The sequence below is a fragment of the Hylaeus volcanicus genome, chromosome 6 (genome assembly GCF_026283585.1).
Source record: "Hylaeus volcanicus isolate JK05 chromosome 6, UHH_iyHylVolc1.0_haploid, whole genome shotgun sequence".
Lineage (NCBI taxonomy): Eukaryota > Metazoa > Arthropoda > Insecta > Hymenoptera > Colletidae > Hylaeus > Hylaeus volcanicus.
This window is the reverse complement of record NC_071981.1, coordinates 12,734,869-12,760,937: the sequence shown is the minus strand read 5'-3', so window position 1 is coordinate 12,760,937 and position 26,069 is coordinate 12,734,869. Positions and strand designations below refer to the sequence as shown.

Genomic DNA, 26,069 nt, shown 5'->3' with positions numbered 1-26,069 from the left:
TTTCAGTTTTTAAAAAAAGGATCGAGTTATGCAAGTTTTATTTAGACATGGATGCCTCGGTTTCATATTTTTTTAATTAAATTCCTAAATTCCTGATTGAAGGAAATTGAAGTATAAAATACTTTTACAAGAATGTGTTTCCGAAAGTGCGCGCATTCCCATAGCTATCCCCACATTTTCATTCGCCATAGATACATAAAAATCCACAGTTTAGTTACGACAGTTCGCCCCGCACCAAAATGGCGCCAACATCTTCGCGCGAACCATCTTCACCTCGAAGATTGTTTGATCTGCGCTAAAAACTTGAAGAAAGAAAAGAGAGAGGCGGAAGGGAGCCTAGAAAGCCCTTGGAAAAAGGACAAAGTATAGCGGACTCGAAAACCGCGGTGACTCCGGGCTGTAATTACCGCGACGTCCGCGGTCACGTTCGCCGAAAGTGCTTCCGCTCGAAGCATTTCCGAACCGCGGGAAAAGAGGATTTGCCCGGCTGGTCGGATTTTCAACCGCGGTTTTAAACAAAGAGTTGCCCTCGACGGGAGCCTCCGGAAAGAAGGCTACGTACACGCGAATACTCCGACACTGGGTGTATATTCAACGCCGTGTACTGCGGCATGTTTTGTGTGACTCTCGTCCTATTATTCTTTTTCAATTCGCAAATCGTTTCCCCGAACATTTACAATTGATTGGTATCGGACGTTTAAGCTCTTCAGGGACGAATTTTTGTAAGTGAAAAAGAATCGATCTAATATTTTACGTTTCATTCATTTTATCACGATAGAAACTTAATATAAAATAATTTGAAAAAAAAGACGAAAATTGTTGAGCCTTATTGGTACATTATGAATCGAAAGATCTCATATGTTCAAGGCGTACCGGTTTTTTACATTAAGTTTATTTGTACATGTACGTACAATATTCTGTTAAATTAACAATTGTTCTGTTCAATTTGTTATGAAGTCGCGATACTTTCGGTCTAGTCGAACAGGCCTGAAACGTTAACGCAATGGTCTTCTCGTATAAGATATTTCTTTAAAACTTTTCCTATACATAACATCGTTCGTTTTATTTACGCATCCCCATTTACGTCACAAAAATTGGAGTCGTATTTTGATGACATTATTTAATGTGTTTGTTTCTTCTTTCGTCGTATCGAAACACGTTGATGTACCATAAACTTCGTTCATCATATAACGAGTTTAGACGACGCGTGGAACTTCGATCACCAACATTTTCTCGTTAGCTTGATGAACATTTGTGATCGAGTTAGCTATATATGTATACGGTGGGCTATTGTCATGCCGGTATATTCGACGGTAGTCCAGCGCATCCGACGAAACTGACCCAACCACCGACTCGGCCATTGTTTTAAACATTTTTTGTTGTTGGCTTTTTCGGCGAACGGCCAGTTATCACGATAGATAAAGCAGGAGTACGAGCTGGATGAGGCTGATAAAACTAATGATTTACGCACAACAGACAGAACCAACCAACCCACCCTTCTATTTCTACGTCCGGGTGAAACTACTGCACTCCGAGCGAAATTTATGAAGCGATGGGTATTACGCCGCTGCCAGTTTTAACCGACTTCTTCTTACTGTAAAGTTTGTTTCAATTTCGTGCTGAAATTGTTGCCGAAAATTACTTTAGTCTTTAGTAGAGGATGTTTCGACTCACCACTGCACCGTGGACTCGAAGATTTCGTATACGTTTGAAGCAGGTACGTGGATTTCAAATTACTTACCTGAAACAGAAATATTTTATAATACAGATTATTTTGAACAGATCAGCCATGGTAAAAATATATATTTAATAAAACAGAGTGCTGTCGAAGTATTTGGGTGGACAGCAGAGTACATATTACGTTGCGATTATCGAACACAAGCAACGACATGGTCAGTTTACACGAAAAATTGAATCGAATAAATGTTGAAAGGAAATATTTCGACGTTCTAGAAAAATAAACTTAAAACTCAACGTACATCTCTTTGAAATTTTAAATCTCAAATATCTGCTATACATTTAATGGAAAGCACCCAGAATAATACGTCATTATCTTCGAGCTCGATCATTGCGCAAGGGCTCATACAGCAGATCCACTTCGGTCTAATTAATATAACATGAGAACAGACGAATTTTTATGTTTCGTACATTATAACAATTTGAACAGAACGTAGCATTTCAATTAGGAGTTATATGCTGCCATCGATATCCACTGCTCGAAATATTTCATTTCAACGGCACGACGAAATGTGGAATAGACGCCAAAACGAGAATCGTTTTAATTAACAGGCACCTTCGTAAAAAAAACATTGGACGACAGTACGACACCTGTGGGTCCTTCGAATATCGTGTTGCTTTTTGGTCCGAACCGAGCGCACAAAGAAAAGGCGAAAACAATAACAGCGAGAAAATTAAGAGGGAGAAAGGTGAGGATCGCACAGCATTTCCCGCTTTCAACGGAATGAAAAAGGATGAACTGGAGCAATGGGTGTAGGGAGGGTAGAGGATGGGTGGCGACACAGAATATACGTATGTATGTATATTTGCAGAGCGATGTCTCTGAAAGAGGAGCACGAGACTGTCCCGTTCTCCGCCGGCTCGAGCTCCCTTTACGCTTCTAGCAGAGGCTTTGTTACGTTATTTATTCGTTTAATTAACTCTCCATCCTTCCAATAAACTTTCCGTCGTAGCTGTCCTTTAGTTCTAGAGATTTTAACACCGTCGGGACACGCGACACTGGCTGCCAGAATTAAAACTGAGCGTTCAGCTAACCCGGCACAGGCGCACCGACACGCTTCTCCCGCGTTTATCAAGCCTCCTCGAGACATTTTTAAGACGAAACGTCGCACCAAGCTTCTATTGTACTGCTCTCTATCCTGTTATTGTGCTTCGCCAATGACCCGACAGCTCGTACCGTTTGACTTCGTTCCCGCTGCTTGTTATCCCACACAGAGAACCACTGTTCCGTCCACACGGGCAAACATTCTCTTTAAAACTATCCTATTAATAAATTAGCACACGCTGTTTTCGTGTCCTTTAAAGAGACTTTAGATGTGCACAAACATGATAGTTATGCTTCTCTTTCAAAACATTCAATTAATCAATTAGCAGACGCTGTTTTTCTATCTATTGTAAATTGCGTTTGACGTTATTATAATCATTCCACATGTCTTACTGTTAGGTAACCGAGGAATTGCGAATCGTATTGGGTCAGATGGAAGCCTCATTACGTAGCAGGTAACGAGTCTCGCGTTTAGAGAAATTTTAAATGTACACAAAAATCATAGTTGTGCTTCTCTTTAAAAACATCTTATTAATAAATTAGTGGACGCTGCTTTTATATCTATTACAAATAGAAACTACCTGAATTAATTCCGACCAGTACGACACCCATGACCAACTTTAATACGTCCGAAAAGGGTTAATTCGTTGGTTTCCAATCACAGAATACAATTATTTCCCCACCGCGAACGACATCGTGGCCCCTAACGCGAGTTCTTTTTTAGAAGAAACAAACGCTAGAACTTCCGTGTAAATTTTTCCGACCGTCCCTCAGGAGTCCTAGGGTTAGCGATAAATAATTAAACCTACAAAGCAGCGAGTCATTTTTCACTTTGGCTCGAGCCTACCATCGTGTTTACGGCGAAATCCGGCAGGTTAAAGCAGGTTGCCGAACCCCTCCCTTCAGGCTGTTCCTTGCTTGTCATCAAATCGTTTACGCCGGAGGTGATGATTAACCCGAAGTAAACAACCGCCCAATAACATGCTAATGCGAACCGGCAGCCTGGTCAGGCGGCGACGTAGGCGACTGCGGATATCACAGCGGGTCAAAAGGCGGAGAATCGAAGATGAAACTCGGCGCAGATCGCGTCAGCAACGAACCGCTATGATCTGATCGCGTTATTGATCCGGGAAGAAATTTCTTTCTCGTCGGGGAAAGACGAGAAACAACACCGACGAGTTCCACCCGCGAATTAAATCGGATTCTTTCACTTTGTTTTCCTCTTCGGCGAAGTTCCTTACGCGTGATAATTTTACGAACGAAAAAAACGGTTCGTCGCGGCGAATCGGATTAAAGTTCGATAGATCACGCGGGGACGCGCGAACGCGTAATTAAAGGACTGATTGAAAGCGGCGAAAATAACGGATCGAAGCGCCGTCAGGTAGAGCAGCCGGAAGTCTAATGACCCGATCATTCATGATTACGGTCGCAGAAGCTATATGTGTATGTATCATTACGCGGCAATAGGGTGAAGCGGAAAACTTCGAGCGCGATGCATCATGTACGAAACGTGTCGACGTTATCGTTAATCATGATGCATTAGACAATGCCACTGATGATTTCTCGCGCCATTGGCCTTCATTAAGTTTCGAGTATACGTCTGTCGCGGGATTATCAGCGCGGATGGTGCGCATAGATCATGTGGCATCGATTGAAATTAAAATTTAATGATGATTACCAACTGGAGTTTAAAACAATTCTGTACATTCGTCGGGACTTATTGACGTTTTAGTTCTTCGCAAAGGGGTAAACTATAAATGCGAGTAACGACATATGTTATTAATAAGTTTAATCCGTGTAATCCACATCCGATTAGTTACTTCGTTAGGTATCATTATATTTAGAATTTCAGGTATAATGCAAATTTAAATAAAATAGATACAAAATAAGATATAAAATTAAGAGTGAAACCAACGAAATAAAGTAATTCGATCTTAAATACATGGTTTCTCTGAAAAATGTTATTTTATGAAATGGAAATGTAGTATTAATATTACGTTAAAAATTGAAATCGTTTACTTTCATTCTAAATTAATAATATACCGCAAATACTCCAAACAATAATTTTAAATTAGAAAAGTGCAATGATTATGAGTAGCGAACACTTTTGATGCAGTACTTAATATTATTTGTTTATTGCAAATAACATTGAACAGAAATCCATTATAAATACTAAAATCTAAAACACGCTTAGATTTAGGGTTACATCAGATAAAGAATTTTACTCCAAATCAAAGTTAGACTCAAAAATCTTTTCATTGAATTTGTTTTCAATAATGTAGAAAGCGATAGAATGACGAGCTCCACGAATAAAAGTATTTAGAGGCATCTAACACAAAAATAAAAATTTTTGAAGTGATCAGCTAATACGTAATGCGAGTTTCTTCTTCCTTTCAAAATTTCATTTTTAAGGATAGCTTTTGTTCGAAATGTTTCAACTGTCTCGTCGACGGAATAGAGAAGTATTTAGGTCACTCGTGAAATAATTTATAAATAGCGAGGCGAAAAGATACGTAATGATTTTAAGCGAGATCGATACGACACGTTAGTACGTGTTTGCAGAGCGTTAGACCACGTACGTTCTTCCTCTAGGTCAAGTTATATGCATTTCTTATAAATACATTGTCGCACAGTATGCGCTATGCATAGTTTTAATTGGTAAAGCTAACTGGAATGTCCAGGCAGCACCTTTTCTTTCGGTAAGTTTAAACATTTTATAAAGCATTTCCAGTATTGACGGGGTGACAAAGAAAATTTTTCAATTATACAAATGAATACTACTCGTTATAGCGTTCGTTGCGTTCTTGTGAACGAATCCTTTTGCTCTAACTAATAAAATAAATGTGCTGTTATTGCTGAGCGCTTATAATAAATAAAATGTCAGAACGAATGGTGTGCACCAAGTTTCACTTTAAAGACGGAAATATCAGCGCTGAAACTTTTCGAATGCTGCGAACTACTTCTACTATTGATCGTCCCAGTCAGAAAGTGGTTTATCAAAAGATTCAACGAGAATCCATAATTCTTCAAAGCTGTTCCACGGCCAGGTCGACCTTCAGAGGTTCGTAACGAAGATCGAGAAAAAATCCTTGTCGATGGACATTTAATATTACTTAATCGAAGGATCGCAGATAAGGTACGCGCAGTCAATATATGCTAAAGAATAGCAACCGAGTATCTTGGTACATACAACGCTTTCGCATTTCACCAACAGCATACCGGAAATAAGATTCCTACGCTACCCTAACCTATCCATTCGTCATATTTTGCTTCCCGTGACATTTGCCTGATTCCCAGAAGTGAGGCTAACACAAGAGAAGGTTTGACGACGTTAAAACAAACACAACAGGGGAGCTCAACGAGCTCCTCCTAGAAGATCTACAACGATGTTTTCAGTAGTCGCAGGATCGTTGGAGCAAGCACATACTGCCAGCAAAGGGCTGCTATCAAGGAAATTGTTGCGTTAGTTTCAAGGAAACCGTTAGCGTTAATCATGTTTATATCTGTTTATATCTGTTACAGAAATAATTAAGAATGGATGTTTGTCTCTTCGCGTGGATAAAAATCAGCATATGTGGTTAACGAAAAAATCCGGGATGACACCGTAAACTAAATATAATCTCCCGTGGAGAAATGCTCAGCAATAATGTTAGGGATTCGTTGCGTCCACGAGCTGTGTACTACATCCGCGAAAGGAAAACGAAAGCACAGGCCGATCGTCCAAGAAAAACTCGGGGAGAAGCGACGGCACTCGATTATAATCACCCTTTCACAAAGACCTTCCTGCCTATTTGCAAAAGGCCCTTCGCTGTAAACAACGCCCACGAACACGGCGACTGAAGTCCGCGACAAAACACAATGGACGCGAGAAGTAGGTCGCCGAGGGAGAGAAACTTTTCCTTTCGTCTTCCGCCCCGCGTCACCTTTTCGTCTTGCGAGGGGGTTGGAGCTTCGGTATTCGTACAACTCCTCGCGACAACGGGGACGTTGGTTGAGAATGAATTTTGAAGCTGGGACATCGGTAAACGGGCGCAAACAATAGCGAGCAGAACGCGAAATCACTTTTGTCGGCGTAACTTCTAGTTCGTTTGATAGCCCGTATTGTAATGTTAGGTAATTGCAAAAGTTCCGCTTGTTTCGCGTCATATATCATTAAAATCCTGGCACGTCTCGCGACGAACAGTTTTATTTTGTTATGCGAGGGGTGTTAACGTTATTAGCGCGGCAGAAGCTCGATTATTCAAAGTAGAACTGGTACAGGGTACAACTGATTATACAGGGATTTCCAACAGAAGATTTAGAATTTTAAATGCTAATATCTGCGTAGTGAATAGTTTCTTTTCTTTTTTTTTTATCAATTTACTTAAAATAAAATTAGTTACTTTGTATAATTTGCCATTTTGAATCGAAGAACTTTGGATAGCTTCATCCCCTCGTGAAATATTGTACCATTCCGTTTTAAACGTAACAGCCTGTATATACCTGATGAATTCTAAAAACGATAAGTACTCAGCAATCGTCATTATTCATTTAATGAACACATGTTAATCCGAATAAAAGAATACCTGCAATCGAAAAAAGTATCCTAGGAATACTACTAGGAATATTAATTTCAAGTGCGGATTCCAAATACTCGATATGAGCACATTTTAATCATCCCCGACAGCGACATCTTCAACTTTGTGGCTTTGAAGTTCTACATATTACCAACTACACGAACAACTTTATTAACCCGGGAAAGTATTTATCCGCGTAAAGTACTCTCCGCGGCACCGTTTTAAAAACGGAAGTGAACGTTCGAATTAGATATGAAATCGTCGTCCGTATAAACGTCGCTACATCGAACACGAGCGAGCAAACTCAGCAAACTAAGTATCGCAGGCGTCGGATATCGATCCGTTTCTCGTTTCTCGTTTCCGTTTAATATCATTCGCACACACGCGAGACGTAAGCATACGTAGAGTCCGCGGGGCACTATTATTCGACTTTACGCGTTCACGATGACAATGACAATGACGACGGCGATGGCAACTGCGCTGGAAACGCGTCGTATTACCGCGTTCCTAAGTCGAGCATCTATCTGTGACTCCACCTACTTCGCGGTCGCTTTATGGATCTGACAAATTGCACTATTCCTCTGCCTTTTGTCCTTGCGATATTGTACAGTCTGACGCAGCGGCCTCAAAGGATTATCTTCGACAGATTACCAGGCGTTAAAAGCATTTTCATCGGTACGCTAACCGCACTCAGATCTGACGAGTTAACGAACGCATCAGCGGTTCCATTAGCTGCTTTAGGATACCGTTCCATAAATATTCGCGAAAAAGCGGGTGGAACACGTCGAGTTTCGTATGTGCCTGTTCGTAATTAAAAATAAAGTTTCATCGCCCCCCTGAGGTGAGGGGTTCAAGGACCGAGGGAAGGTATTTGGCAAGGTTACGTGTCGGATATTGTCGCGTCGCACAGTGGCGGATTTCGCCGAAATCCTGGCCAAAAGTGAACAAATTTTTATCTCAATTTCACAAATCTACGTATTGCATTTTATTTATAAATGATTAGCGTATTATTATTCGACAATAGTGATTTTCATTGTACCATCCCTTTAGAGTTACACGATCTTGAAGTTGTCAGTTTTATAATGTCAAGTTTTTAAGCCACAATTCAAAGTAATTTTTGAGTGTAATTTCGAATTATAATCCCTTACTTTCATTATTGGTTGTTGTCAGATATACTCTAAATTAAAATATAATTCGGGTTTATTGTTGTATTTTATTGTTTACAGCTGGGATAACAAAAAATACGGAACCTATGAATTTGTTACCATTTCCGAAGGAAATAGTTACGTATCAAGCGGGGTGTTAACGTTATTAGCGCGGCAGAAGCTCGATTATCCAAAGTAGAACTGGTACAAATTACACAGGTATTTCCAACAGAAGATTTAGAATTTTAAATGCTAACAACTACGCAGTGAATAGTTTCTTTTTTTATCAATTTACTTACAATAAAAATTAGTTATTTTGTATAATTTGCTATTTTGAATCAAAGAACTTTGGATAGCTTCATCCCCTTATGAAATATTGTACCATTCCGTTTTAAACGTAATAGCCGGTATATGATCAAGCGGACTTTTTGGTCTTAAAATAAGCATTGAAGGTTCCCGAAGGCAGGCCTGCTGAGTTTTCCTGCGATAAATTGCGATATTATGAGTTGTTAGTATTTGTTTGTCGGCCGCGACGTCTATGGAGCGGTACACTTATGGCATTAAAAATATGGAGCAAAAAAAATGCATTTTTGTCCATTTACAGACAATAATCGGCACAAAATCTGTTGACCGTCATAAACCGGGAATACGGGAGCCCTGGTCAACTTCTCGTACGGAATTAGAATTTTGTATAGCTGTCTATAGAATGTTTTTCCTTTCTCCTTCGACAGAAATTTTCAGCGACTCACTTGAAAAATTACACACCCCCATAAGACATTTATAACGATGTGCACCACTACCACGACACGAACTTAACCGTTATAAAGAAATGAAATTCGTACGAGGAACAGTCAAGCGACAGGCGTCACTCAAACTTCGTAGTACTTACATCGATTTTTATAACGAGAGTTCAAATTATCTCGGTTTCGTAGCGCAGTTTCGCAGCGACCATAAAGTCAAAACATTTCGTAGTTTTCAATTTTCTCTTAAGATTAAATAATTAAAACGTTTTTATATTTGTAAGTACACGTCAGCACTTTCATATTTATTAAAATTATTTTTATATTCGATACTTAACGTTAAAAAAGTACTCTATTATAAGTTTAAAGTCATATTATTACACTCTATGGCGTCAATTCATTGTATATTTGAAATTATTACTTTTGGCCAGGATTTCGGCGAAATCCGCCACTGTGCGTCGTCGCGTCATTTGTAGCTGGCCTCTACTTAGATCACGACGGAAGTTAAATGTGTACTTTATTGATATGAACTGTTTTATTAAATGCTAGGTTGTCCCAAAAGTTTCTTCCATTTCATTAAGTAATACAATGTTTTATATCTAATGTCACATTATTAAATCGCGTACCATCATAAATATCTCGACTGATTGAGCCCATAAAATACAGCGCAGGTTTTTTGAGTAGTTACTAGAAAGACAGTTTTTTATTGGATACTATCACGCGAGAAGCTGCGAATAAAAATATTTTATAATTTACAACTAAAAATTCAATTAATGGTTATTTTAAGTTACATCCGTGTACCGTGATCATTTGTTCTAGTCGTCTATTTCTAGTATATTTTTTTTTTATTTTAAATTGACAAAGTAATATAACCTCTTGAACAAAGTCTCTATAATTTGGATTGATCAGTTCATCAACATGAGACTGACAGATCTCGGATGGTCCCGAAGCTATCGGTAGACTGATATCTGTCACTGCCAATTCCATGCTTATATCGATTAACCTAATTGACAACGTCATCGTACGCACATGCTACTTAGCATAGACGGGAAGAGAATCAATCCCACCGCTAAACCTGGATTCGAAGTTGAAACTTTCGTTTCCCGAATAATTGCTCCAGTAATTGAGATAATCGTATCGTCGACGAGTTTCTTCTTTCAGAACTTAATATTCCATAAAGGGCTGTCGCTTTCAGAACAGCATGTCTGATAAATTGCGGCCGTGCGCGGCCACGCTGAAAGCTTAAAATTCGATATGACACGGAAACTGTATGTAAAGGCAACGGGGGCGAATTCCATTTCTGAAAATCGCTGCTACAATAGAAACGTCAAATTGGATTTGTGGACGGGCTCGCGGACTCGAACTTGGACATTTTCGACTGCTGGACAACTGGTATATCGATCGTACCACTCGGGCTGTTCATCGGGATAGAGAATTCCATGCTTTGTACCTAATTCATGTCCAAGACAACACTTTTTTTTTCTTAGTATGAAATCAACGTTAACGAAGGTGGTGCTAATTTAAATCGTAAGTTGTAGTTGCATATAGTACAAGAGCAGTAAAATACCAGAAATATTTATTCAATTTCAAAGTTTCATTGAATTTTTGAAGCCGTTATTTCTCAAAACACTAAGATACATTAACATCGATATACCGTACTTTTAACCTCTCTTTTTCGTTGGCTTATTTTTGAAAACAATAAATAATGGTGAAAGTAATTAAGCACTGACTGATACTACAGATTGTACCTTGAAATCACGTGTCAAAATTCCACGCGCTACACCTCGTTTTGGGGTAACACGAGAGCGGTGACATTTCGAATTCTAAACTCAAGATTTATGAAGCGAACCACGGTAAATTAGAAAAGAGTAAAGCCCGCGTGCTATTTTGCAAACTCATCCATCAAGCTCCATAGACAGCTGTATGCTGATTTGTTTCGCCCACTCTGAAACAGGGGGTCCGCTATTCTCATTTCCAGTAATTTGGAAAAAATGCCCGGTCGCGAGTTCCAGTTTATACTTTGTATCGACAAATTTTACGCCAAAAAAAGTTGCGCTGTATTAGGCACATTCGTTACAAGAATGTTTTCTATAGCTATGATGGCGTTAGATTTCATTTACGTTTCTCGCCAACCACTTATGCTAACTTTTATCTGGAAGGCGTGTACTGAAAGACGTTTTGACAAGGCTACTTCCCCAAATGCACACGTATGTAAATAGTTGGTAACCGTGGGGGTGTCAGGGGGTAGGTCTTTAGAATATAGAAGATAAAAGATGGAAGATCATTCGAAGAGATTATGAGAAAATTTCTTCCTCCCCCCCCCCAAAAAAAAAGAAAAATAAGAAAGCATAGATCCAAATTACTTCGGTAATAGATGTTAACGCGGTTAAAAAGTTCGTCGAAAGTACTTTCCATAAAAAAGAGTAAACAATTCAGCGAAGGTACTAAGAACCTCCGTAAACCTAGCGTTAATACATCTCTGATAAGTAGGCTTTCTTCCAGCGAGCCGCGCATCTGGTTCGCAATAAAGCACCCCGTCCCTTTCTCTCTAAATCTCGCCGCAGAATTTTCGATTATGAACCGAGACCGGTTTGTCGGGCCGGCAGCCAAGCCGCGTTCTCGTTTCTCAAGCGTTAGACGTGCCGTCTCGATCGTCGGGGGTTGAGAAACGTGGAAGCGTTACGCGTTTCTATCCGTGGGTTACAACGAGACACGGCGTCAGCTCGAAAAGAAAAAGGATCGCCCGAGCGTGTCGGATATTATTGTCGTCGTCGGTGTAAGTGTCGGGTCGGGGAGGAAAGTGGAAAAACACGGGGAGAATAGCGAGCCGAACGAGGGAAGAAGATCGTCGCCAGCACATGCAGCACGCGACGACGATACAATTTGGAGCTATGCACCGGGGGCATGTGACAATATCACGGGTACGCGGTACGTGCCTCGTGTGTGCCACCCACGAGAACGTGGAACACCAACGCCAACTCCGATTTAAGGGGGGAACTGCTTTTCTTCGAGCTTGGAAAAGCGGTTGCTATATTGTTTTTTATTGAACAAAGTGGACGAGATTTTAATTCGAAAGTAAGTAATACAGAATATTTCTATTCTATTCTATTCTTTTATATAATTATTCGAAATTATACAAAATGTTTCTAGAAATAGAATGTGACGTTACACGTGGTAACATTTTTTGGAATAAATATACTTGATTTGCATGGAGAACATTCTTAAGTACCATTCAGTTTTTCTGCTTTTCCTGCTGCTTGTCATGTATGATTCGTAATTTCCTTTGAATATTCCTAAATATAAGTGCTCTCCATATTCTTCCTCAATATATGAATATATACAAGAGAATATTCAGTTCACATAAAGCATATAAAACCTTCGATAAAACGCAATTCGTTATCGTTACCAGGTTGTAAAAGCATCGAAGACAAAACTTAAATAAAATATTCTATTCTATTATATAATTATTCGAAATTATTAATACAAAATATTTCTAGAAATAGAAGGTGACGTTACACGTATGTGGTAAACATTTCTAGTAATAAATACACGTGACTCTCATGGAGAACATTCTTAAGTACCATTCAGCTTTTCTGCTTTTCCTGCTGCTTGTCATGTCTGATTCGTAATTTCCTTTGAATATTCCTAAATATAAGTGCTCTTCATGTTCTTCCTCAATATATGAATATATACAAAAGAATATTCAGTTCACATATAGTATATAAAACCTACGTTACCAGGTTATAAAAGCATCGAAGACGAAAATTAGATAAAATATTTTATTTTTTATACATCGAAATAAAGTAAGATGGACTTCTACCACTTTCGTAACGAACGGCTCATTTGTCGTATTTGTCAAGATTTCTCAGACGATGCCTGCTCGGTCTTTCATTTCTAGATTGCCGCGTTTTGTGCTTCCCCTTTGTCTTCCCTCAACCATCCTTGTGTTTCGTTTCTCCTCTCTCTCTCTCTTCTGTTTTCTTTCTGCATCCACGATACGCGTTCCGCGGAGCAGTTTTGAAAGGATTTATCCAGGATTTCAGCGACACCCACCCGAGTATGCCGATCGAGGCGAGGTGCGGTTCCGATTTGTGAGCTGATGGTAGTTTTGATCCTCGTATCGCGTGATTCCAAACGAAAAGCACGGAACTTGTTAGCAAATGAGACCGCGATGAATCGGGGGAACAATTTTATCTGGAAGGTTAAGGATGAACGGATACATATAAAAGGATACTAAAAGCATGAAATCCGACAATGTTGCCAAGATCGCCTCTAGGTGTCTCGATTTCAGCGGATGGCTTCTCTAAATCTTTCAGGGACTTCCGATGGGATTGTATTGTTGCCACCACGCGCGGATTTTAACAACTTTTCGTAGCTGCTTTTGACAGGGACAACAATGGACCGCGCGATTCGGCTCGGACAAAAGTTTAGAAATGGGAGCTCAGCCTGTTATTCAGTGACTGTCGCGGATTTCACTTTAGCGCAAGTGCATGAGCCATAAATCGTTTTAAATGCAACGGCTGACGATGATTTATGGCGGTGACGCTAAATAAATAAACAGACGAGTAGCGTTTGAAGTCGATGTTCAATTTTAAATAATTTTAAATTTATCAATTTAATTGATAGACAATCGTAGGTGAGTGTCGGTTAATATTTTTTAACCGACTTCGAAAAAAATAAACAGACGAGTAGCGTTTGAAGTCGATGTTCAATTTTAAATAATTTTAAATTTATCAATTTAATTGATAGACAATCGTAGGTGAGTGTCGGTTAATATTTTTGTTTATTTTAAACATAATAATTCATCGCTTTAAGACGACCATAAAAGCAAGGGATGCTTCATCGATACTCGGCCTCAACATAAATTCTACATTTTCTTCCGATTTTAACAACATTATATAGTTTGAAGTACTATCTTTGGTTCCAGTTAAGTGGTTTGCTTCGAATAATCACATTTCAAGGTTAACACGAAATGTTACTTATCTGTAAGGGAACTACGATAACGATAAAGAAACATTTACCGTAACTTCGTTGTTACAAATGCGAAAGAGACACACCTAAATATTCCAGGCAAGATTTGTCTTCTAATCGTATAGCACTACAGCAACGTTAAACAATTATGTACAGAAAAATTAATACGATCGTCAAATGTGTTGAATCATGTGAATTCGGTAAAAGTTCAACTGGAAAACCACGTAGGGTACCGAAGAAAAATGATCGCTCTTGTTATTACAGTATTTATTGCTTTAAACGCAAAATACTCTGGTATCAGTACGTAGCGATAAGATAATCCACATCGATGTAATGTGCATTTCACGTGACGCAATATTTCTTGCGTTGAACTCTTAAATATCACAATCTATGAATGAAATCTCACTTACAGGTTTATGCAGGTTTACATCTCATAAGCGCAATTACTGTACCGGCAAATTAATTTCACCCGCTATACTTGCATCGAGCAGGACCATTTGAAATTAATGATGATGAATGCCACCGTTATTATAAATTTGTAATCGTTCTTCGAGCCATGAATTTTACTTTCAAGAGATGATTGTGCCTTGAGATATTCGAGTTACTCGGATATTGTTAAATAGTAGCATTTCTTAATGTAAATAATTAATGGAACATTTCCATATCAGTACCAGTTGCTGATATTTTAATATTTATTGCGACATACAGTTTTGCATGATGTATAAAGGCGGTAAGATATTTTTAAACCTAACTTCAACATTTATAAATGTATAATATTTCATTCGATCAAACTTCAAACAGCAATCTCTGTAATTCTACTGTCACACTTGAACTTTGAATTATTTAAACTATTCCAAAGTACATATTAGTCTCAACTATTAAACATTGATTATTGTTATTTATTGCCTTTGATATTTAAAATTAACTTGTATGAAAAATATTACTACCCATAGTAATACTATAAAAATTCATAGAATAAACCAAGCTTGCGTATGGTAACCATATAAATAAAGAAAGAAATTAAGCGCTTTTTAAATAACATTTTATATTGTGAAATAAGTTAAACAATAGCAAATTTCAAATAGTAAATTTTTTTATAAATGATATAACAAATATCGAAATTGTGTAAGTAACACAAACAAATAGCCTAACGCATCGCATTCAAAAAGAAAGACTGCCATAAACACTGGAAAATAAATCAAAATTATTAAAATGGTCGACAAAACTTATTTTTACCCCCTCAAGAGAAATGTACAAGTAACACTTCTCTTAATCTATACTTTGAATTCTCCCTCGAGTAATGTCACACGATGGATCTAAAATGAACTTTACTACTTATTGTTCCTTTTATTTCTAGTAAATGGACTTTACTTCCAAATAACATTGCTGGAAATGGAGGTCTGTATCGCTATCTCAAATAGGTATTCCTATTTCCCATTCCCAACAGAGTTTGTCACGGTCTGGTAAACGCGCAGGGCTCTCAGTCCCGCGCAAGGTAAAAACGCGAAACATCGATCGCGAAAAATCGTTATCAGGTAAAAATCTAGATCCGCCACGGGGACGCGATAAACTCCCCGCGTAAGACGCCGTTCGCGTAGGTTCGCCGCGACAAATATTTGCGTAATTCATGACAGAGCAAAGTGTAGGTGCCGTGTAACCATCCACGCGACAAGGAGATAGAAACCCCCCGCCCTGTCGACAACTAGAAATTAATTTCGATGTAGTTTCCCGTTGGGGTGAAACATTCGAATCTAGATAAGGGGACCCTCGCGCGACTTATAAGGGTCCGTCCTGACCCTTTTGTTAAGCGAATTCCTCCCCCCAGGGCCGTACATATCACTTAACCCTTACACCTATCGCGTTCCCTACACGCGTTAAGCGCCTCTTTGCGAACTTATGCGCTCGCTTCGGAAGGAACTTGCAGACCGCGGTAACGCTTCCCGTAATTAACTACTCATTGCGGCAGTATCTTGTTATTCTATGAGCTGGCTGCGCCGGTTCCGCGGTATTAGGTATTAAGGAGAATTTACGCGACGACTTAATACGACGTCGTGTCGTTAATCGAACGTGTGCTCGTACGTTCACCAGCGCGGAATTGTGTTCGTTTGTTGACGTACCAAAATGGTTTGAAAGCGATTAAAAATTTGCTATTTATCAAAATTCATCGGAATAAATTAATGTAGCTAACACTTAAATATGAAAGAGCTTCTCAGAGGCTACAAAATGATATATAACACTTGCATATAAAGTAATTTTAATGACTTCAAAAAATTACACAAACTGAAACAACGTGCTAAACGCACGAACTTTTGCCTCGCAATAATATTTATGAACGAGGGTGCATATGTTTGTTGTTTCCATCGCTGCTAATGTCCCTTTTGATGGTTCGCAAAGGATGTACGAGTCGTGGAGGGTACTTCTTTCGGCGTTGAAAAAGCACGCAAGATATAGAACGCGATTATGGCGGCATACCCTTCTTCATTATTTGGTTACGCCGCGTAAACGTGGGCCATGCGATAGTATCCGTGGAACTGGAAGGAAGTGAAAGCCTAAAATAACTTGGCGACATTCCTCGATGCGGGGGAGGACGACCATCCCTCCAGTTCCTCCATGCAACATCGCTCCTCGGCTAGATCTTCTCTCGCTCCCTCTTCCTTCCTATTCTCACCTTTTCCCCACAATCTCCTTCATCTACCCCCGGAGCGCGGATCTCTCTAAAATATTCACCCACCTAACGTTAAAACGCGATATCCGAAGGCCGGAATTCCTCGCCCGTGGACCGAGAACCGAGAATTCTGGAGGCATAACGGCGTTCCAGGGGTGTAAGGGTCTACGTTTCGGTATATATCTAAATTAATTTCTCCCCTGTCCCGTTAAGTCTTCTCTCGATCGTATTTTTGACATTCTTTAATTTCCACGATATGCGAGGTGTCTGCCGACGATATTGAATTCCAGTTCTTAGGGGACATTGCGATCGGAGAGTGTTTTACAAAACATTGGGCCCGAACCGATGAAATCGACGGACACGAATGAAGTGATATGAGCCGATCACACACGGGCGCAATTGATCAGTTTCAAACCACTCTGAAACTAAGATTGCATGCGACCGTGGATCTAGGTAAAACAAAGATAGTGGAGTAGATAAAACAAAGAGCGAAAACGGTTTGCAACGCTAATTTCAAATCGGTTGCGCCCGTGTGCGTTCGGTCTTAAGATTCAGACTATACGACACGTTCCGGCAACGACACGTACCGGCACCGACACGACAAAACATTAAAACACGCGTTTTAATGGAACTATTCACACTTAACAGACACCGACCTGAACTATTCACACTATTCTCGTTGACGGAACGTTCAGGTCGGTGTCTGTTAAGTGTGAATAGTTCCATTAAAACGCGTGTTTTAATGTTTTGTCGTGTCGGTGCCGGTACGTGTCGTTGCCGGAACGTGACAGTCAGTGTCGTATAGTCTGAATCGACCTTTAGAGAGACTCCTGCGAGCTAGTCGATTTAACCCACGGCTGTCAGACAAACGTAAAGGGTTTCGCTTTGGACGCCAAGATTTAATAGAGACGTGTAATCTAGGTTATTATTTCGACAATAAAAAGCGGTATTAAATTTGTCGTTTTACAAAGAAAATTTACGATCTTCTTTTGCAATAATTCGTGACACAAAAGGCTATAAACTTGTTTAAGGACCTTTTTATTTGTAACGGAACTAAACAGAACTCTCCTTTGAAAGAAATTTAAGAAAAATAAAAAATGAGAGATACAACTCGCGAACACGGTCTCCGCACATGTCCGGCGCCGAAAAAAGTTTTCCGAGCACAACGTTCGCAGCTGCTATGATTATAGTTTGTCGAGCACAGCACGCGCTTTGTAGGGAAGTCACCCGCGCCGAAACGATTACGGATTTCCGCAATTTATTTCTACATTTTTTTGTTTACGTGTTCCATTATTTGCACAAAAATGTTTTCATAATACGAGAAATGCTGTTCACGTGTTTTTACGGTCGAAGGCAAACGATGTCCAGGTAACTAGCGCGACAGTCGTTAGTTTGAAAAGTTTGACGTGGACAAATGTTGATTGACCTTCCCTGCCATATCTAACAATATACTTCTCTCGGCATGCATATTTTAAACTTTCCAGCGTTGTGGATGCTTATGAATGATCACTCGATCGATGCATTGCGTACGGTACACGCCTAAGCGCATTTAGCAAACATAGTTAATAAACGCGACTACGGGATTTCTACGCACAAGTACGCGATCCTCGGTATTCATTTGGACGTTAATAATTAGACGTTATTTAATCAATTACGATTTAATAAATCAATCGAATGTATTCAACGTATGCATTATGTATATTTTTTGTTCGTTTCTCGTATCAGTAATAAAAAATCATCAGTTTTGAATATTTGAAAGCAGCGTTGAATCATTGTAACATTCACATAACCTTCTTCGAAAGTTAACTATTTGTTTTTAGACATTTTCACCACCATCTTCACACAAGTTTCTCAGGAGTATTCACAATTTTATGAAAGTTTAACAGTTTAATCAGAATCATTTGTGATTATGTTCCTTATTATTTCACTGATTATACAAATTTCACTCATAAAAATGGCAAAAATAATTGTAGCTAGCGTAAAGTTAACACTACAGAAGACGTAGACTGAAATAATCCATAAAGAATCACATCTATTCCGGGGTTATCTATTAGTTACTGATACGGTGAACTCTCGAGATACATCAGTTACTCTATAGCAACTGTGGTCACACAAGAAACTAACTATTTACTTCTAAATTAAGAAGCTTGGCGTCTTTGAAACTATTATTTGCTGGATAAATGAATCTCGAAATATTGCTTACACAATTTATTTATCCTCGATATAAATATTATCATGAAATTGTATAATGGAAGTACATTTAATCTGAACTGGAATATGTTATTGGTATAGATTTATGTTCTAAAATTTAGTAAAGTTTCTTTTATATTGTATATTCTATGCACAAAGCTATTTAAAATTTGATTTTGTCACAAGCATTAAATAAAATTGAACGAAAACGAATTATTGTTCTGTTATGTGAAAATTCTCTTATCTGAACACTTCGTAATCGGTTTACATAACAGAGGTTTTACTGTACCACTCTTCCTGCAATCAACTTAATTCTGAAATAGTGAAACCTTTGCCTGCTGTAATTAGGTTTAAGTTTTAACTTGCGAAACACTGCTTCAACTCGAAGACATTTCGTAACGCGCCCTCGCAGCTGCTATTATTTACTCCACCATTTTTCCCCAGGAAACCACTCACTTCGTACATTCCCGAGGGACAGCCTTTCAATTAAGCGAAGTACCTTACTCACAGATTTTGCAAATAATAAGATAATGGAAAAAGTAGCCGGTGTAGACGGAAAGTGGCCCGCAACGAGCATTAAATTGCATTTTCACTGTTATCGCGGCATAGCTCACCGTAATTCAACTAGCGAAGAATCGCGAGTTTTGAGTCTCATTTCTCGCCGTCGTCTACCAAAGAGAGTATATATTGTTCAAAGTTTCAGCATCCAAGTGTGTTATTACTGAATGAACAAAACGAATTCCGTTAGATTTCCTTCTTATTTGTCGAACATAATTTGTTAAGTGCGTTCGATAACTTTTACACGATAGAAACCGCAAATTAAGTCGAAATAATCAAACGATAAGTTTCCACGTCTTGTTTGCTATAATATTGACATATTCGCGACCGGCAGATATTTTACGTTTCTAATAGCGAGTACTGATGAAAATAGTAATATTCTGAATAATAGAATTCTGAATCAAATGGCAAATTCGTATCGTTAGGGCGATGATAAAAATTACGAAACATCTTTTGAAACATCAATGTCGTAAACACGTAGTGTATAAAATAAAAAGATTTTCATAATTTGGACATAATGCGTTAACAGAAATGCATATTTCAGGTAATAAATAAATTTATCATTTCTATGCAATGGAAAACATTTACCGCGAGAGCTGCGATACTATTGTCAGAATCATTGTATTTCTTCTTTTATCGGGATCTCTTTCCTTTTCTCTTGGCTCGAGAATGGAATTATCCACTCCAATTCTTTTTCATTCTAAGAAACTTGTTCTGTTCAGAATTCTTAATGCTTCGTGTAACTATAATACACCGAGCTTGAAGGCGACCCAAAACAGGGATTAACGATAATCTTCCTTCCTAACGTAGTTGGTAGGTACACTCAGATATTTCCTCTGAAGGGTGTCTCATAACTCACGGTACAACCCAAACGGGGTGATCCTCTCGTCCAAGAATATTAAATTTGTCGATTCGTGTTTCGAAGAAACGAATCCGAGCGAAAACTTTTTTCAATTAAGAGAAAAAAATGTACATGTTGTTTTACGATTTTGTTAAACGTTTACGTACGTCGTACTTGACGCGAAAATGCAGTCATATTAAATTATTAAATGTCTGTTTTCGAAATTATCCAAAAACAAATTCGCAGTTTTCTGTTTTCAAGAAAATTACCTGTAAAAAAAGAAATATTTACTTCTGCAATCTGTTTCAATTTACGAAATTATTTTCGAACTGCAAAAATAAAAAAGTTTCGTCTTATCATTCTGTATAAGGCGATATATAAAATTGAACTGTTCGAGTGACGCGTTCCTTGGTATTTCCAGCAAAAGTCGTCCCGCGGTCAAACAGTTAACAGGGCACGATTAGTTCTGAACAGTTACGTGTTACTGGTTTATGATCGTTGATTATAAATATAGCTTAAGATCGACGATTAATCTGACTATTACGACTGATCACTTTAATAATAATAGTACCTTACTAGTAATATTCGAGTTTCGCGCGTTTGTTTCGCAAGAAAATGGCTAAGAGTCGCTTCTTCTTATGTCTATCTTCTTTACTACGCGGCACTCTTTCCCCTGCCCTTATTTAAAGATTCCCTCGCTCCGTTGCACTCTCCGCGTACCACAATATCGTGGTATCCGTTTAAAAACAACATGCACGCCCAACGTTTAGCGGAGGGGTAGAAAAGCGTATCGGACTTACGTGTTTTCCTTCTGGTCACCGTTGCTCGACTGCGACGACGGCGACGGTTGCTGGGCCTGCTGCTTCGAATAAGGATGATGATGGTGCACGACGTTGTTGTTGTTGTTGTGCATGTGCACCTTGTTTGCGTTGCTGTCAGTCGGCGAGCCTGGCGAGATCTTACCCGCCAGAGCGTTCAACGATTGAAGCATTTTCATAGGGATCCTCCTGGCAACCGGTTCGCGGTGCCGCCTTACCTCGTCCTCGTTTATTCTTGAGGAAGACAGGATTAATCCTCGTTTCCGGTTTGAAGGCGTCAACCCTCAAACTCTGACGTACGCGTGCGAACTGGCGTGTACACCCCGGCGATTTGAACAACCGAATGCACTTTTAATTTCTCTTTTTTCTTTCTTTTTTTTTTTTTCAGAAACGGTTTTATCTTTTACACTATTCCGCGCGTAAATTTACGAATCACCGAATACGGTCCGAACTTTACGATATTTGACACAGAAAGCAAACACCGTTCACGAGGGTACACGCGATACGCACAAATACGGACACTTGTTTGTCTTCAGCTAGCGTTCACTGCGAGAATCGATTCCGGAGGATATTTCGAAACGTCGATGAACGTTCTCAAAGCTGTGGGATCCCAGTTATTGGCGGCGTAGTCTCTTGAATCGCTGAAAAAGAAGAGCAGAGGAACGGTGTGATATTGTTCGAGAATCTGGCGCGGAAAGTTGAACGAACAATTACATCAGGCGACGCAAATGGTCGACTGCATGGAAGTTATTTATACGAATCTGATGTCTTTATGGGTTAGATTAGGTACGAAGAAAATAAAAATATGTGTACACATGCTGTCCTGCGAGGTTTTCAACAAACTTTGCCGACATGTTTACGAGGTCATCCTGGCTAAGAAATGTCGTGCATGCTATATTCGAAAGTATATTGTGATGTACATACGAAAAGGTACGAAAATTTCTTTTCTTCTCTCTATTCTGTAACCTTTGGACAGTGAATATAATTATTTTTATATTTGCCCGATAGAAAGCAAGTTATTTTTTTTTTCGATTTTCATTACCAAGTGATGTGTTTTTACACTTAAATTGTTTCGTTACACCATACTTCTACAATAGTTAATTACATAGTAAAAATGTTAATATTTCGATTCCTCCTGACGGCAAACTTTTGTTCATTGTTTTAAACATTTTACATTTCGTTATTATCATAAACATTACACGATCGGTTATTACTATACATATTATCGTACCAACGAGAGCCGAAATGGGTAAAATTTTTTGTTGAAAACATTTCACGAATATATAAAAACGTGTAATAAAATATATATAAAAGTGTGTAAAATATATACTCAGCTAATCGTGAATATTAATGATTTTCCAGATCACGCTGAATAGATTTGTTAAATATCAGAACTGCGTATTATGTTTACAGAATAAATAACGGTATACCCGACGAAATAATTCTACACACGAAAACAAGTCGGGAACATGCAAAACGTAAACTTAACTTGCAAATCGCACCTTTATAGATCATATTGTGGAACACTTTTATACCGTAGATACAACGAATACAAATTTCACCGATAGCGATTGACTAAAAATTTTATTCGACGCTGTACGCTCGAGAATCACCTACTCCTTTGGGCGCCAGCATCGAGACTGATCGTGTTGTTATTAATGCCCGCTGGTTCTGTCTCTAGGTACCAGATTCTTCGACGTTTTTTTCTGCAAAACATTGTGATTCGTACTCAAGCGAACGTTGAGCGCGTGCTGTGTTCGCGTCGTGCGAAATCGACAGCCCATCGTGCGCGCTCGATCACTTCGTGCGTAAACAATCGGTTACTCGTGCATATTCGGTACTCTATCGGCCATTTTCGCTGCTAGTTGTGCTGATTCGATTCGATATCGTCGCTCGGTGCTTCGATTACAGTGCTGGGTAAAGTGCTATCTCAAATGGTAAATAGTTTAGCTTATTTTAAATCGTGAAAAAACAGGATTCAGAAACGAAGTTAAAATATTTTGTATTTTTTTCTTTTTTTATTCGGGTTATCAAAATAAAAGTATTTTACTTACTGTTATTGAAGATAACATTTGAAATATTTTCTCTAAATTTTACGAAGGTGAATTCTATTAAAGTAAATTAACTGAGACCGAATACATCACTTAGATTAAACGTGTCGACTTCTTATTTTCCAAGTTTCGTTAATTTAAATAAACAACAATCTGATAACTTAAGATAACATTTATCCTATTGCAAGATATAAAACGTCAACGAATATGAAACGCGGTTGAATCATTTTTAAATAAACTCACTCACCTAATACGTTCGATAGACGATAATGGATTGTTCTAATTCATACTTTTCTCTCCACTATTAAGGACTTCATTGAAATTATAAAGTGTTTCAGTTCACGTGAAGATATGGGAGGTTTAAGTCGTAATTTTGCTGTTTTTAGAACCGTTAAAATAACACAAACTCTGGATGTAGGCCGGCCTTCGCGAAAGCGTTCATACATACCTTCACAACTGTCAAACACGCAAACTCCAATTTCTCCGATGTTAATCATAAAGAATCGTTCTTGCCGTTTACATGTTTAATTGCTATCTACATTTTTACCTGTATTATTTGAACAATTTACAAAAACAACAGATTGGTGATTCAACGATATCGAGGACAACGTTAACCGATTTCACATCGAATGACCCAAACACATTTTCGCTTTCATTTCGTTTGACAACGCGAACCCCGCCATTCTCGCGCTTATCGTCGCGAATTAATTCCAGAAAGTACTCGCGGACTGTTTTCGAGCCAAGGGACAGAGAGCAGAGAGAAAGACGGGCGAACGAAGACCGAATACTCTAAAATAAGTGAAATCGGAGGAATGTAGACAACGGAAACGCGTACGTGAAACACCTCTTGCGCGAAACGGCTTTACAACGAGTCAATTAAAAGTTTAAGTTTAATTAGAAACTCATCCCGTATACGCCAACCGGGCCAGTCGCTGGCTGATCTCTTCGAACGTTACTCTTCAACGTTCGCCCTTTCTTCGGCCATCGTATCCGTACATCGTATCTTTCGTTCTCTTCCTCGAGCTGCTTCCTCGGTTTACGGTTCAGTCTGTCCGACTACTTCCCGTCAGTTTCACCGACTAGCTCCCTTTGTCCCCGCTGCAGCTCGAAGCGATCGAGTCACGGGTATTTACCAGACGTGAATGCGCCAGAAAATAGGTCGACGAAGAGGAACTGTGACGTTTCGTAGCACGAGAATTCAAACGTTTTTTTCGCGGATCGTCCCCGTGGTTCGAGTGTTCATTGCCACTTGCAGCGGCATCGAACGCGAAAGCTCGCGGTTTCTGGTAAAGCTGTTGCTGCTATTTACAACGGCCACGAAGAAATTCGAACGAAACGCTCGGACGTAATGAGCCAAGAAAGAAGTGAAAAAGAAACGAATCCGATTTCGCCTGTGTAAGCAAAGTTTGATGCGCTTGAACGACGCGTTTGCGTTTCTTGGCCATGGAAAAGGATTGCGAAAGAATTCTCGTGTTAGAGGTACAGTTTTTAGGAAGGGTTCTTGGTAGAATATTTAATACGGTTTTTTTATTGGTCATGTTTTTCAGTTAGAAAATATAAACATTTTATGCCTGACATTTGGCGCGCGTCCTTTTTCGTATTTTACACAATAAACCTTAAACGGTGAAAATTTTGTTGTAACTTTTTCGAAGTATTATCTTATAATACAAAAAATGTTAACATCGTTATCGAGCTATTTAGTACATTACCAACTATGAGATCATTTTAATAAAATTGATCACGACTAGAGGTGCACGGATAACCAGAAATTTCAAACAACCAAGTCGTTGAAGCGTTGAAACTTTTTCGCCACGTAGTGTTGGAGTATTAGTGAGTTAGCGGCTTAACATAATACGATAAGCTTAGTGTAGCACAGTATCAGACTACCAAAGTACTGAAACCTCAATCCCGAGTGAACGCTAAGACCTCAGAACTATACTCCATTATACAAAATGAGTAGAATATACTAAATACAATGTCTTTCTATAAAGTGTTCTATCCATCACTGTACATGCTATTTTATAACTGTGTCTGTATTATCAGTATCAAGGTACTCCTGCGAATCTTGAACGTCCTAGTTTGTGTTATAAATGTGGAAATATAATTACATTAAATTGCAATTAATGTTAAAGTAATTAAATTCTTTCGCGATAGACTAAAAAGTTGGAGCGAGGATATAGAAACTTCTAATTTACACGAAAATCAAAGACTATGGCTGTATTTTTTCGAAAAGTACGAGTTTAGAGAAACTAACACGAGAGATCGATCGAAATGCAATCGCACACGCGTGTTGGCAGCAAACCGAGATATTATCTCGAGTACGTTTATTTTCTCCTGCAGAAAATACTGCTGCGGCAACAAGAAAACAACGGGAAATGTGTAGCAGCTACACGTCGAAAATAAAATACTATTATATCTCCTATTTCATTCGTAACCTACATCTTCCATTCGAATTTTTAAAGTCAAAAGATACTTGGAACGTGAACCATTTTATCGTTAAGATGTTTTAACGGCAGTATTGATCCGAAAAATACCTCTTTATAGTAAACATAGTATACTCAAAAATCTCGTAAACTCGAGTAATTTGATTCGGTTGAGATATGAGCTGTTATAGTCGAAAATTGAGTTTTACAGTTTCCAAGATTTGACATCGCTGCATTTTGTTTCGACGCCTCGAATTAACGAACGAATGAGGAAGACTGTTTTCTCGGCAGAACTGTAATGTAGAACTATGCATACCGTGTTTCATAAT

At 38.8% G+C, this 26,069-nt stretch overlaps 1 protein-coding gene across 12 annotated transcripts in view; it reads right to left on the bottom strand.

Annotated features, from left to right (window-relative positions):
- The window catches only part of LOC128879107 (CUGBP Elav-like family member 2), a 547,103-nt gene that overhangs the window by 449,418 nt on the left and 71,616 nt on the right, over positions 1-26,069 (bottom strand). For 11 of the 12 annotated variants that reach the window (XM_054127956.1, XM_054127957.1, XM_054127958.1 and 8 more), the window contains one exon: positions 21,249-21,907. In XM_054127956.1, the coding sequence (XP_053983931.1) occupies positions 21,249-21,445 (197 nt within the window). In that variant the 5' untranslated portion in view covers positions 21,446-21,907. Of the gene's footprint in view, positions 1-21,248; positions 21,908-22,768; positions 24,600-26,069 lie in introns of those variants that run through there. The other variant, XM_054127959.1, reaches the window with a different exon arrangement.